Source organism: Zonotrichia albicollis, chromosome 4 (assembly GCF_047830755.1).
Source record: "Zonotrichia albicollis isolate bZonAlb1 chromosome 4, bZonAlb1.hap1, whole genome shotgun sequence".
Taxonomy (NCBI): domain Eukaryota; kingdom Metazoa; phylum Chordata; class Aves; order Passeriformes; family Passerellidae; genus Zonotrichia; species Zonotrichia albicollis.
Genome location: NC_133822.1, coordinates 37,834,950 through 37,850,350, shown reverse-complemented (window position 1 = coordinate 37,850,350; position 15,401 = coordinate 37,834,950). Strand labels below are relative to the sequence as shown.

Genomic DNA, 15,401 nt, shown 5'->3' with positions numbered 1-15,401 from the left:
AGGGGAAGTGGGTCTGTGGGAGACTCCCCAGGAGTCAGGGTTTTGCAGTGTTGTGGAAGCCAGAGCAGGAAAGTCCTGGTGCTTTTCTTTCCTCCTCTTTCTGGGGCTCCCCCAGTCAAGTTCTTGCTGGCCAAGTCCAAGTTTTGGCACACACACAATGCCATTTTCAAGAAAAGAGCGGGAGTGTTGCTAGCAGGAAGTCTCTGTGGACTTGCCAAATGCATGTTCCCAGACCTCACCCAGCAATCAGGCAAAGCCAGGTGAGGGCTGGCCCATTTTTATAGTCTCATTAGCTTTTCTCATGGTGCTACAGGCACATAGGCAGAACTCATAGACACATAGGCCCAGAAATGAGCCCAATGGATTTTAATAATGTTGCATAGTAAAACAAATATTGTATTTAGACTGACAGTTTATAAACTTTATTGAGCTTCAAGCTGGATAACTTAGAACAATGGGGATATTGAAGTACAACTTTGAACATGTTTAAAGCTCCTCTTTGAGTTATTGCACAATTTTTGTAAGCCTGCTCCTGAAAACACTCTGCAAATATCTGCTCTTTTGCCTTCCACGAATAAGACTACAATTTATTCCTCTTGACGGCTCCAGTCACTTTAGCATACACGTATGTGGGAAATCAATTTAGGTTCATACAGGAAATTAATCTACTTGGAATTTTTAATATATTTCTATCCTTCAATCTGATCAGAAGATGCTATAGTAACTCTTGGTTATATGAGAAACAATAAGCTCCATCAATATTTCGAAGGTGTTGCCAGCATAATGTAATTAATCTTTCATTCTGCAAATTGAACAGGCTGCAAAGATCCTGAGATAGGACATATTCTTGTGCAATGCATAAATACATGAGCAGACCCCACTTTGATGGAAGAACCAATGCATTCTGCATTGTCAAAGGAAAATAATTCCCCTGTGGAGCTCACCCCTGCTCCATTGCTGCAAAATTTTGAGGATTCAAGATAGTATGAGTCACTCAGTGCAGCAAAAACCCAACAACCCACTGCTGAAAAAATAAAACCAGGTCAGCGTAAATAATACTGACTGGGACCACATGAAACTTTTATGCTGGCCTATCATTTTCACAAGCTGGCACAGGGGAAATAAAAGCCAGTGGGTGCTGCTGCCATTTGACTCCCTCTCTGCAATGGAAACACGGGGTATCTTGTGTTGCTCATGACTTAACCATAAGTGTGCTCTAATGCACTGCAATGAGGATGTTTGGCAAGGCACCATTTAATGGCTTTAAAGTAGGAGTGTGCTGTATAATTGCTTTTTGTTCCAGGCAATCTAGGACAGTAAAACATGAAACTTCTGGTAGTATAGGGCATTTATTTGAAAAAATATGACTAGGAAATAAAAGCTTACCTTGAACTTTGTTTCACTTACTCATTTTGTAGGATTGTAATTGCAAGCTCTGTGGATTCTTTTTTCTGTCTGAACAAGGAGCTAAAGTATTATAAATATTTATGGCACAGCTACTCAACAATCTTTCTCCTGCCCTTTATGTGCAAACTACAGACAGATCAAAATTACTACCCATCAAATTCAGTCATTTGCTGTCATTTGGATCTAAACTGCAAGTTTCTTGGGTGAAATGTCTACCTAGGGAAGACCCAGGTTCTGCCACTCTTCCTAGAATTTAATACTCATTGAAACCTAGCTATCTCTGAGCAAAAAAGTGATGTCCTGTCTCACACAAAAGTTTTTCAGATGACTTAAATGGAGCCAGAATAAGATATCAAGGTAATACTTAAAAGGAAGAAGCATGAGGAAATTCTGTCTTAATGCTTAAGGCAAATGTAAAGCAAATTTTCCCTAGGAAGGCAATAGACCAGAACCTAAGCTGGTGGAAAACAGCACAAGCCCATTAACAGCACCAAAGAATGCACTGAATAATTTAGAAAAAGAAATCTATGGTGCTGTGTGGCACCACAAATTACATGGCTCAATACCAATTATTATCTCTATCATTCCTATTCCCTCCTTTCAAGGTATTCTTTGCAGGTCTTATTTTAATCATGTAAATTTCCTCTTCTCTCAGCAGTTCAGGTAGGTCATTTTATATAGGGCTTAAACAGGAAATTAAAAACATTCACAATGAGATTCACTGGTTTCATGGTATCTTCCTCCACATCATATACTCACTGAATGGGCCTCTTTTCCTGCTCTGCATTTTTAAAGGTGAAGAATGGGAAGAATACTTGAGAGAAAAAAAGGAGGAAAGAGAGAAAGAGAGAAAGAAAGAAAGAGAAAAAGAAAGAGAGAAAGAGAGAAAGAGAGAGAGAGAGAGAGAGAGAGAGAGAAAGAAAGAAAGAAAGAAAGAAAGAAAGAAAGAAAGAAAGAAAGAAAGAAAGAAAGAAAGAAAGAAAGAAAGAAAGAGAAAAAAAGAAGTCCTGTGCTTAAAATAGATAGGTTTATTTTTAGATGAATACTTAGGTGTTTACTTGTTCATTTGTGACTTCTGACTGTCTTCCACAGATTGTGTAGGGTACCTACTGTTCCCTCCTTTTGTTAGAACAAGAAAATTGATAGTTTATAGGACATCCAAACAAGGATGGTTCCTGGTTCAAAGTACTGAAATGTAGTCTAGAACAAAAAAAAAAAAACCAAAAAAAAAAAAAAAAACCAAAAAAAAAAAAAACAAACAAAAAACAAAAAAAAAAAAAAAAGAAGAAAAAAATCCCATGCCACAAATTCAAAAATCATTTTTTGCAAGTGAAACTCTATAGTCAAATCACGGCTTTATGCACTTCTCTAATACAAGGAAAAGTAAAATGACAAGACCAGCTGGGTAACTTCTTAAATACATTTTAAAGGTATTTTGCCAGTCTGAGTTTACATTTTCAGCTTTGGTCTACCTGTGTAGTGAGGTAGACCACTGAAGCCTGAGGATCCCCTCTTCTGTGTGGGCTTTCTTTCCAAAAACTGTGCACAACAGACCTAATATTGCTTGAGGATTATTGAAAATATCCAATGCCCTTCATGTAAGAACAGCTGCACCTCCACCATTGTTTTGGATCAGAGCAAAAGAGCATTACTTTGACGACAGTCTTCCAGTTGTTCCTATTTTTTGCACTTTAGCTCAGGTCTTGGAGCACAGGAAAGGCTTTTCTCTTCTATAAAACTGAAACAAATACAGTATACTTCCAGCACTAATGGGTTTTTTTGCCTGTAAGAATAGATTAGATCTGGTCCAAGGCAAGACCCTGACATGCTCAGTGTGTGGATTCTGGGCCAGCAGACCCAACTGTTTTGCTCTGCAGATAAGCTCCATGTGGGGAAGACCACTCATAGTGTGTGCTTAGCTTGACTCAGTAGGATCACATCCAAAGATAGTGACACGTTCAGGAGATGATCTGCACAGGTAAGAGGGCTGTTGGTGTAAGGGGCATCCATGGGCATGTCTAAGTACCTCTTCAGTGCCTCAGGCATTTATAAATCCAATTGCTTTGTGTTGCATTATGTGTCCTAGGTCTCTTAACAGAGATACAGTGCAAGTCAAAAAGGCTACGGAAAAATGTGAAGCAGCCCCCAGATCAGACAGTCAGTGAAGACAACGAAGGCCATGATGTGAAACAAGTAACTTCTACAACTAAAATATATAGGGTAAGAGAATTCTTGTAATAGCTCATTACTGGTGATGTGATTTTTGTTAAGTGCATCTAGTACAGTGAATAAAGGGTATTGAAAACCCTCTGGAGCTGTCTGCGTTGATTAAAACTCTGTCTTCAACTAAGTCAAGGAAATACCTTGAGTGTAGATGTAGTTCTGATATTTTTAGTCAAAACCCTGTAAAGCATCTGTAAGATCCATGCAGTATCTTTTCTGTGGTGCAAATATCACATACATTGAGGTGTGATATTAAAACTTGAACATACCTAGTTATTTGCTAATAATTTCCTTCTGATAATTAACCACATGAACCTATGCTGTTTAACAACATTATACACCTCTCTTCTGTACACTTCTGTAAGAGCCTCAGTGACAAGCAAACCTCTTATCTCCTTAGTCTCCAAATGGTGAAAAATGGATGTATAGCTTTTGCCTAAAGCAGGAGATGCTACATCATTACTATGACTGCATTTCATGATGGGCTTTTTTTTTTTTTTTGCCAGTATAGGAGAAGGTAGAATTTACGCCAGAGCAGCAGAAACTTCTTGATTATATTATGGATTCATACAGTAAACAACAAATACCCCAGGAGGTGTCAAAAAAGCTAGTAAGTATACCGACAAATTCATTTTTGAAACACTGATAATGAAGTTGAGGACTACAAGGCAAAAATATTTATAGTCAGCATAAGTAGGTGTAGTAAGTAGAGCAAACTGTGGGCTTACACTTTAAGTATGCTGAAAGTGGGGCAGAATCTTTCCCATTCAGTCAACAATTAGACCACATCTTTATGAAACTTAAATGTTAAGAAAAATCTTACAACTGTAGAATAAGACTCTTATGATCAAATCTAACCTTTGCTGATTGGAGCTTTGTTTTCTCCATTGTCAGTGTAGGCAGTGATTTGAGTTTGAGTTGCTGTCAAGCTTCCTTTTTTGTAAAGACACCAGCCTGGAATCTTGAAAATGTTTTCTAGAGTAAAAGACACTGTCTACTTTTTATGCTGCCTTCCAAAATACTTGGTTTTGACAACACTGGAGACAAATTACAGTGTTTGGTGGAACCTTTGCTTGGTCCAGTCTAATAGCTCTTGTATTTCATGCTCCTAAATAGGAAATGTCAGTGAAAATTACCAGATTTTGTTTGGTTTGATTTTCAACAGTTGAATGAGGAGTTCAGTGCTGAAGGAAATTTTCTGATTTTAACGGAAATGGCCACCAGTCACGTGCAGGTTCTTGTGGAATTCACTAAAAAACTACCAGGTACATCCAGGGTGTTGGGGAAATATTTGTTATTGCAATGCTTGTATGCCTGTGTGTTGCCTTTTAGAAAGCTTTGCATATATTTTAAAGACTATTTAAAAATCCCTGATCCGTCTACGCACTGTTTAGGTACTGAATAAAGAAAAGGTGCTTTGTGGTCAGAAGAATAGTAGACTGAACAATCCGAACTCTGCTACTCCAAGATGTGGCACCCTTTAGCTATTGACAGAGAAAATGCTCAGAGAAGGGATTGTGTCTGTAGAGAGATTTTATTTTTATATATTGCTGCAGTGCCAAATAGTCTGCCTCTAAATTACCACTAACACTTGCTAGACTCTACTTGATTCCCTTTGCTGCTTTTCTAGCAATGCATCTAGGTTATGACACCCACTGAATTGTGAGTCCCACACAAGAAATTTTTCTAGTTGGTGGCACCAGTATTTATGGTCCTTGCATAGTGTGTTATGGACAAGTGCTGAAAATCTGAGTTTATTAGCATTTTTTTAACTCTCAAGTTCATGTTACCTCAAGACTGAACACTGGGCCTATGGTAGAGGTCCCTTTAACTAAGGAAGGTGCATTGTAACACTGAAAGCAGCATGGCAGTGGGGAAGGAATGTAGAGAGCTCTGGTGGAAACACAACAGGAGATGTTATGGAGCAACATCAGGTTAGACAAAATTCTCACTATTGGTTATGCACCACCACCCTTTGCTGATCCTCTAAAATACCATGAACACTGAAATACGTGTGTAATCCTCATAAAATCTGGGGAGGTTCAAATTAGTGTCATGTGCTGAAGTCCAGTTTTGAATGTCTGCAGCAATTAGCAAGCCTACTGACACCAGCATGGAGGTTATGCAGATGTGTGGCACCTCACAGGCAGGAACTGCAGGACAGAAAGAAGTGGGAGCTGTTTCTATTGCCATCTGATTTGTCTCTAATGTGTCCTCAGGCTTCCAAACCCTTGATCATGAAGACCAGATTGCTTTGCTGAAGGGCTCAGCAGTAGAAGCCATGTTCCTCCGCTCCGCTGAGATCTTCAGCAGGAAACTTCCCTCAGGACACACCGTCCTCCTGGAAGAGAGAATCCGCAATAGTGGTAGGTGTCCTGCTCAATGAGGCAAAACCAAACCACACCATTCCACTTCTGTGTCAGCATTTGGCCCTTGGGAAGCTGGTAAGATTGTTTAATAGCATTGAGACAGACTTATCTGAATGTTCTTTACATTAACTAGAACAAATCTAACTGAGCCTCGAGTCTAAAGTTCATAAGGTAAAGGATTCTTTACAAGTACCTTCCAAATTTTATGAATAATGCTACATCAAATAAATCTAGTGCATGTTTCCAGTGATAAGAATGAAAGAATGATGAAGAAGAGCTACTACCATTTCAAATTGTTCACATAAAGTATTGGTAATTATGCTTTCAAAGACAATTCCCATAAGCAGAAAAGACAAAAAAATATTTTAGGACGTTACTGAAGATGACTGAAGGCAAGCACCTATTCTTAGGGTTGTTCTGGCAAAATTGAATCACACATAGAAGAATTATAAATACAGCAGATTTTGAGTATGTTTTTTTCTTCTTAAAGTCCATTGAAAGCTCAGTGACTCTGATAAGTTCCACTGGTTCTAGACATAGATTGTAATAATTATGAAAAGCCAAATGGGGCTAGATATTGTTTGTTCCTTAGAGCAGAAGTTGTGTTGTACATTATTATGCATTCTTTGTGCTCCACCAATACAATACTGAATGTTTGCCTTTTTCAGTATTGACCAGCAAGATTTATCCAACCCTCAGATACCTATCAATGAATATTCAAAGGGATCAGCAATTCTGAATGAGAGAGTCAGTCTATAGATTCTGCATTCTGACTTTCCTTTTTAAGGATTGGAAGGGGAAGAGACAGAAGAACATGTAACCTTAATATTAGTCATGGGAATGGGCTTGAACTCAGTTCAGAAACTACTACTGATGTAGGCAAAATTAAGCCAATATTTACATAGCTGATCCACTGAAAAGTTTCAGAAAACTTGAGAATAATTCACTAGCTGAACATATGTATTTATTTTGGCTTGGCACACTCATTACAATTAGTAGTTTTTTCTATTTCTTTCATATTCATTGATTATAAGAGGGTACTATTTGATGGACTGGAAACAGTGATTTCCAGAGTGATTTTAATAACTTCTGGTCCAGGTTCTGCAGGCAGAGCAGTATGCCAAGAAGGCCAGATATGTTTCCTGGAAACTGTAATGAGTTGTCACAGATCCAAATGTCTTCATTAAGAGATTTTTTTTACTGGATTATAACCCAAATTTTTCATAAAAATAGGTTTTGGGCAAATGAATCCATATGGCAACATGATTACTGAAAACTTCTCTAATCTGTACAATGAGTATGAAGCTTCTTTTTTCCAGGTAGTCATTAAAAAAAAAAAAAAAAAAAACCCAAACAAAAAAAGCAAACACAAAAGCAAGAAATACTTTAATCCAGAACATTGCATTGCATAAGCCCTTATGTCATACCAATAATTTTCCTTAGTCATAATGTAAAAATATTCTGTTCATTTTCTGCTGGAATACAACATTGTATCCTGCCTCAGTATTATTTACCTGTCATGTTGCAGATTTAAAAAAACCCCACATTTTGTGTAGAACAATTTAGAAGAAATTTGTGTAGAAATTTCAAGACAAGCAACAAATGTGGCATGTTTCCTGCAATTCTTTTTTTTTTCTGTGGGGAAAAACTCCAGGGTAAATTAAAAGCAAACTCTTAGAACAAAAACCTGGGCTGAATAATTCCCAAGAAATGAAACACAATAACTTTTTAAACCTGTGTGCATGTATAAATACAAATATGTATCTTCTTGCTCTTGGAAGAAGCTTTCTAAAATATCTTCCCTCAAGCCAGGATCAAATTGAAGACATAAGAGGAAATTCTGATGTTAGAACTTCCCCCCCATGTATTACAAAAGGATAATGTGTATTATCCAGCTTACTGCTGCTGACTGCATTTTTTCCTTCTATTTATAGCCAGAATAAAAGAACTCATATATTTTATTTCTCTACTTAGTGCAAATGCAAACCTACTTTAAAAGATTTTCCTTTGCTGCATTTAATGGGGCTGTGACAATAAAAAAAGCAGCTTGTAAATCTTTGCATTTCTAGTTTAATTATTGCTACTGGACCTATTTAAGTTTTAAATAAATTAAACTTTGAAATAGTTTTAAAATATCTACTATAGAAATAGCTTATTTTTGCAGTTTAAATACTCATTATTTTCATGTGTCAAAGTTTAAACAAAATGATAGAAAGGCATCCAAATTCTTCTGTTATCATTGTTTACAGATACAGCTTTCAATGTTATTTCAATAATATGCAATATAAATTACAGTAAAATAAAATATTACAAGTATTCAATATTAAAAATATTAAATATTTTGCAGTTCACACCCCTGAATGTCATAGAACTCAACACTAGGGCTCTACGTTTCATGGTAGCCTGTACCAAATGTGACATTAGAGTAGAAATGTAAACAATCTTTTCCAGTCTTAACCAGTAAGGACAAATGCTACTAAAAGCTGCAGCTGCCCATTATCATGTTATAGACTGGTCCAAGAGACAAGAATGGCCACAAGAGATTAAACTCCTCTTTTTCCATATGCCTCACTGGAAAACCAACAAATGAACACAGAAACAAAAAGGCTAAATGCAGCAAACTGAAACATACAAAGACAACAGAGAGCATCAGAAGAAATTCAGTGATGGCTGAATGGGAGTTGGAAAATCAAAATTATAGGTAGCAAATGAAAAAACAGCATCACAATTATTTATGGCTCCTAGTGATGTCCTAAACATTGTCATGCCAGCAGCCATAAATTATTGCTGGTAGTCAGAATTTCTGTCTGTATATTTTTAGGTAGAGAATAATGTCTGAATATCACAGAAGTTCTATTGTCAAGCTTTGATGCCTGTATCCATAAAATCAGGGAGGGTGGTGGTGATTCTGCCTGAAAGTCACAAGCTGTCCTGCATTCTGTCACCTGCCACCATGTCCACTTTGAAGCTGCTCTCATCTATTAATATTTATGTCTTCTCTGCTCTGCTTGTGTGGAATGTTTGGGGTTTTTTTCCTGATAAAGAAGTCAGAGATCTGGTGGTGATGACCTTTGAGCATTATCAGCATTCATTTTCATTCTCATGCTGATGAGGCATATTTTTATTTCTCAGCTTGTGCATATTGCTCAAGTCCTGCTGCACCCCAGAGAATGCCTTTGTTTGAGCCCTGATGGTCTTTCTCTGTAAGCCATTAGGAAAATTCTTGCATTAGGTGCTCCTGTGACTGAAATCCTCTCCTACACACCCTAATATTGAGACTTAATGAGAAATACAGACTATTTAAATTTAGTGTTACTGAGATTTGTTGCCATTTACTCATCTTATTTGATGGTTCACTATGCATATACCATATTGTGATTTACTCATTCTGTGAAAGGCTGACATTCTAGTAATTTAATGCTTGGTGTTTTTCTGTTATTTTGAAAGTAAATTCTCCCCATCATTGAGCAGTACACTCTTTTTAAAAAACAGAGCTGAGATACAGAAATTTTTCTTTGTGAGTATTTGTAGTTTTGCTAAAGATACCAGGTTTCAGTAGTCATGAAAAGACAGAGATTTTTATTTCGTCACTTTACTCTACAGAGCAGTTCTAGGAATTTGAGTATTGGGAAATAAAATACTGATATTGACAGAAAGGGAAGAATCTGGACCCAAATTTTAAGTTGGCAGCAGGACCTCTGACATTGTGAAACACACTGTTGCCTTCCTGGATGGGGTACAGGTGCTGAAGTACACTCAGATCCAAGATAAAAAAAGAAATAGCCGCACTTTCAAAGCATTGGCAAGAGGCCACCTCTTGCCATCGAATGTGGGATACAAAGTTCCCACTGATTTGGATAAGAGGCTCCTGCAACCAAAAGCAAAGTTTGATATTGGAGCATGGATACCGAATAACTTCCATTGCCCTCGTGTTTATTATAATTTGGTTATTAGTACTGAGCAAGAGTGGTTCTTCAAAGCCCCCCTTGTGCTGGGGTTTGTGCAGAGAAACAAAATGATCTTCCCTGACGTGTCCAAAGTGTCTAACCCTCCAAATGGTCATGTGCATTCTCGTGGAAGGACACATCATCCTGTGACTCAAGGCAGAACTGGCACACTGCCCAAAACATTAGGAAATTTAGACCACTCTAAATTGCAAAATATAGGAAAGAGCTTTTCTGTCCACACACCTTTCCTGCACAATCTACCACACTGAGTCATCCAGTTCTAGGTACCTGAACCACAATTAAAGTTGCTAAAATTACTTAAACCATATCTACACAATAGATCTATACCCATGAAAGCAAAACAGATGTTAGGAACCCAAACTCTTTCCTTCTGCATAAGTGTGTTTCTTGAGGCCAAAAGCATTTTTAGACTCTGCCTATGAAGACTAGCTCAAGGCGCTGCAGCTGCTGCTAGTGTGTGCCAGACCACATTTCTCCCTTGACTCTTGACTCAGGCCACTGCTAAAGGAGGGTATGTGGAAAGGTCATTTGCACCCTCCTTACAGGCTGGGTTTGTTGTTTGTTTGTTTGGTTTTTTCTTTTTAACTAAGGTTTCTTTGCTTGCAATTATGACTTAACAGAGGTCCTATAGTTTGCTTTAAAGAAGATGAGAGTTTGGTACTCGGTTGTGAGTTCTGCTCAACACATGCTAAATCTCATTTAAGTTGGCCATTTAACCCCTACAAGATAATGGCAGACAGAAAAGAATGTGCCCCTGCTCTGATGTGTCTTCTCTCCTGGCTAGATTTTCCCCTGGTTTGGCACTCAGCATCTCAGGGGTGAATTTGGTCAGTGTTTAAAGCACCATTTATGCATTCGAATAGCTCAGAAGGGAGAGCTAATAAGCAGCATGAAAAACAATTATGGTAAATAGAACAATGTGAAAGATAAAGTGTAAGTTTGTGAGTAATTAGAATATTTTATTTGCATAAAGCAGCTACTAATATACCCTTGGTTTCATATTCACTAATGTTTAAATGTTTATAAAGAAAAAATGATCTCTATCTATATTAATAACACAGTGTTAGTTACTGTTAATTTGCATTTACTCTCAAGCTTTCTTTTTGCAATAGATTAATTATTCAGTTTTGCAACACAGCCAAAGTAGACGAGAGAATGCTGCCTCAAAAAGCTGGCAATACTGACCTGATATCACAGTAAATACACATATTCCAGAATTATGTTAAACAGATAATTATTCACGGCCTGAAACTGCAAACCTTATGATATCAGGTATCAGTCATCTTACCTTTAAAGAGTAATCATAGCAACAAAACTCTAAAAAAGACAAGATCTAAAGTAATGTTGTGCCTTGAACTACAGATGGGGATGAACTTGTGCAAGTAAGGGATGTTGAATGAATAATGTTCATGGGTTTAAATCTGCTCTAGTTTGATGCTGCAAAGCTGCACTCAGTAAAGCCTGTATTTCCCAGTGATCACACTTGGATTTACAGCCAGACATGCTTGAACACAACAAAATAATCAAATGATCTGCAGTATCATCTGCAGGTGGCTGAGCTGGGTTAGGTAGTAATTTGTACAACACAGAAAGATGCCCAATGGCATGTGAAGGATAAGCATGCTCTTACTGCCATAATGCTGCATGAAATAAAGTTTTTGAAACCTTTTTGAAGAAAAGTTAGGAAGGAGGCACTATTAGCAGTGACCAGGAAGCTCTGCCTGCCTGACAGCACTCTACAGGGCTCTCATCTGATCTAAATATAGAAGGTAAGGCAGAACTAACTTTTCTGTTCTCAATGAAGCCAGAAATATAATTTCATTTATTTGATTTTTTTTTTTCACTTTTGAGCAAGAATTTGTAGTAATGACTTTGGGAAAACCATGTAACTCACTTCTCCAGCCTTTCCAGTTACAAGCACAAATCACTTTTAATTCTTGTTCTGATAATCTGAAGTGGCAACATCTCATACAGTAGCTAGGAAAAAAAAAAGTAAGAGCTATAAACATCTGTTTCCTGTGTTTCCTCGTTGTTTTTTTTTTTTTTTCTTTCTGTTGGAGTTTACTAAATCCAAACCGAAGCTTTTAGAATCACATTAGAAAACAGCTCCCTCTTGTGACAGAAAAGCAATTTGTGTAACGTGCATGCAGGAAGATGAACTGAGAGCAGGGAAACTTCAGCGTAGGTGGGATGACAGCAAAACTACTAAGAGAAAAGATTCCATTATCCTAGCTCCAAAATTGCTCATTTTTCATGGATTTTTTTTTCATAATTGTCTTGTGACATATATCAGTTTAAAGATTTTGAAGTTCTGTTCTCCCTTGGAAAAGTGGTAAATCACTTGCATTGCTCAAGCATCCCTTTATAATTCCCTTTCATCTCTATGGTTGTATTTCTTTGTTTGCAGTACACTAATGCAGAGTTCTCTGCAGTAATTTAATTTGCTTTCACATCTATACTCATTTTTTGCTTTACCCTTCCATACTTAATGTTAGCTTAGAAGCTCTCTGGGCAGGGATTGTTTCACTGCATGCTTAGGCATTGTTTGGAGCAGTGAGGATGTGAATTTAGGTCCTCACTACTTTTCCATATCCTGTTTGCCAGCACCATTTTCATCCTACTTCTGCTTTACAGACAATAGGATTTGAGGAGTTTGGGGTCACCAAAAGCAATAAATCAATCCAGCTGAAAGCTAGCCTGACCTTCGAAAGAAAAAAGAGAAAAAACCTTCAATTTATGAATATGAGAAACAAATGATGGGAGTCAGCCACAGCCCACTTCCTACCATTTCTTGTTTCCTGTCAAGATGATTGTGCCCACAATATTGAGCAGCACAATACCTTGCACAGAGACTTCTAAAAATATCAACTTTGTCTTAGACTTTTCTCATGTTGCCGCTGAGCTACTCATTTCCATTAAAGGAATTAATTTGCGCTGCTTTAGGGCCCAGCTTTTCACTTCTTTTTTTTCTACTTTCATGCAAACGTTAAGACTTTGGTGTTCCGTATATATGTGCTACTTACATATTATAAGGAACCTTGGCATTTCAAACCACCCAAGAGGGAGGCAGGGGGTTCCCCAAAAGTTAGCAATTACAAGTATTCAAAATTCTAAGTAGTTAATGCTGATGACTAACAGCATAAGTCTCGCAGCACATTAGATGCTATGACTATTGCTTGCCCTGAAAGAAGGGCCAGCTGAGTTAGTAACTTCTACAGGACAAGCTGACCCACATCATATATATCCCTTTAATTGACTTAGTAGTATTGAACTCATCAAGGAAACAAGATTTGTGGCTTGTAGTCTGAAGTGAACATGGGTTGCTCATGTCATGTGTTTAAAAACATGACTCAGACATGAAATACACACCGCCCTGCAAGATCATTCCTTCACTGTTGGGACACAACTATTCCACTACTTGAAGTAAATTCACTGTCACAGCAAAATGTGACTGTTTCATAGTTGAGTCAAGTGACTTCATGTTTCCTTTCTTTGAGTTCCACATGCTGAGTTTCAGTTTGAATTTTGCCTACTGGGGGCACTCTAAACTGCACCAGTCCTGGACTTTGGCTTGGTGCTGTACACAACGCTCAAACTCACATGAATTCACATGGCTTCCAAAGGAAGTTATAAAGACTTCTCCTAGAACAGCTCAAAATTAAGATTAAATCTACAAGAGATCCTGTGGCACTCATCTGTGGGAGCCAAAGAGGTTCCCATCCTTTCAGCCAAGGAAGGCTGAAAGGTTCTCACTGCAGAATCACTGTTTTGGATGTCTACACTGCTTCAGAGCTGCAAGCAGCTGCTGTCAATAGTTTAGTGTCTGCTCTGAGTGACTCACATATCATTTAAAAGAGGAATAATTTTGATGTCACAGGACTTCTCTTTTACACCAAAGAGTAGGATGGAGTACATCTGTAATTCAAGGCTAACTAAGAACATTGTGATCTGATGACAAAGTCAGCAAGAAGTAGTCCCATTGGCAGGCCTTAGTTTGGAAACCCTAAAGGCTTCTGCTGATGGTGAATCACATGATCATATTCTTAAATAGGCCTGGATTGTAGCTATTTTTGACTCTGTATTTTAGAACACATTATTTTATGCTTTAAGGTAGTAGTAGTTGCATGCAAGTTGATCTTGGACTGCAGGTAATCCTAGACCTGATGAAAGTTTCAGGCTACATAAAAGGAGTAATTAAATGTCTTTATGGAGACAACTGAAGCAACTGCCCAAGGCAGTTGGCTGTAGAGTTGGGCTGGAATTAAACCATACACCCTGAGAGATTTCCACATAACTAATGCAGAGACTGGGAACACAGGGTCTGCTTCTTAATGAGGATTATCAGCAGACAAGGAAACCACCTATGGGACTTGTCCTGAAGATTCAGATGGACAAACCTGCAGAGTGAAATCAGTTGTTTGAAAGAAAGACCTTGAAACCATGCAAAAAGAAATTGCCAGTGTTTGCCTGTGTCTAGTTTGCTCTGGAAAACAAGGATGTGCTTGCACTTCTGTAACTAATTGTCTTGCATCATGATTTCTGTAGTAGATTTAACTCACCAAGACAGTCAATATGAAATATTAAATAATTTCTGTGTAGCAATAAACCAGAGTGCTTCAATAATTAAGACATATTATAACAATTTTTTCATTCTCACAGGTATCTCAGATGAATTCATAACTCCCATGTTTAATTTTTATAAAAGCATTGGAGAGCTGAAGATGACACAGGAAGAATATGCACTGCTCACAGCCATAGTTATCCTGTCTCCAGGTAACTTCTCATCCAGAATTAAATATTAGTGGTTCTGGAAAGAAAGCATGAGGAGCAGAACGTGAAATTTGTAAAAACTTACATTCTGCATGGAGTAAGTCAATGTGCATGCTCATTCTCTATATTCAGCTGTTAAACCAGAAAAAAAGCACAGAAATGCAAACTCCAAATGTCCTGCTACACCCTTTGATTTTGAATACAAAGAAGAAACTGCTTAAATAACATTCTTTTAAAAATTACGTGTATCTCTTCACTGCTTAGCAAAACAGGCTTCTTCCTTCAGAAAACCCCAAATGTGGCTACATAAGCACATCATCACAGACCACTGTGGAATGCTACTTATTTTAAAGGGGAATTGGGAAACCTATAACTTAGAATAACTTAGAGTATGGCAATGGAGGTCTTCAGAATTTATTGGGAGGTTTCCAAACCAGGTTTCATGAAACATGGGAAGGTGAAGCATTTCCATCACTCTCTGAGTGATTGTATCTCAGGAAATTTTTTTACACCAAAAATCCCATCCTTCTCTTCTCCTCCCAATCCAAGTATTCAAACACGTTTCCATACGAACAAAATAAAAATACAAGTATTTTCTAACAAGGAAATTTAATCTGAGGATGAAGATGTTTGATTTCACCCTGGTGACCTGCTTTTGCACTCT

At 37.7% G+C, this 15,401-nt stretch overlaps 1 protein-coding gene across 4 annotated transcripts in view; it reads left to right on the top strand.

Annotated features, from left to right (window-relative positions):
* The window catches only part of NR1H4 (nuclear receptor subfamily 1 group H member 4), a 36,283-nt gene that overhangs the window by 19,613 nt on the left and 1,269 nt on the right, over positions 1–15,401 (top strand). For all 4 annotated transcript variants that reach the window (XM_005480718.3, XM_014271095.2, XM_074539554.1 and 1 more), the window contains 5 exons: positions 3,494–3,627; positions 4,142–4,240; positions 4,796–4,895; positions 5,850–5,996; positions 14,627–14,740. In XM_005480718.3, coding sequence (XP_005480775.1) covers positions 3,494–3,627; positions 4,142–4,240; positions 4,796–4,895; positions 5,850–5,996; positions 14,627–14,740 — 594 coding nt within the window. The remainder of the gene's footprint in view (positions 1–3,493; positions 3,628–4,141; positions 4,241–4,795; positions 4,896–5,849; positions 5,997–14,626; positions 14,741–15,401) is intronic.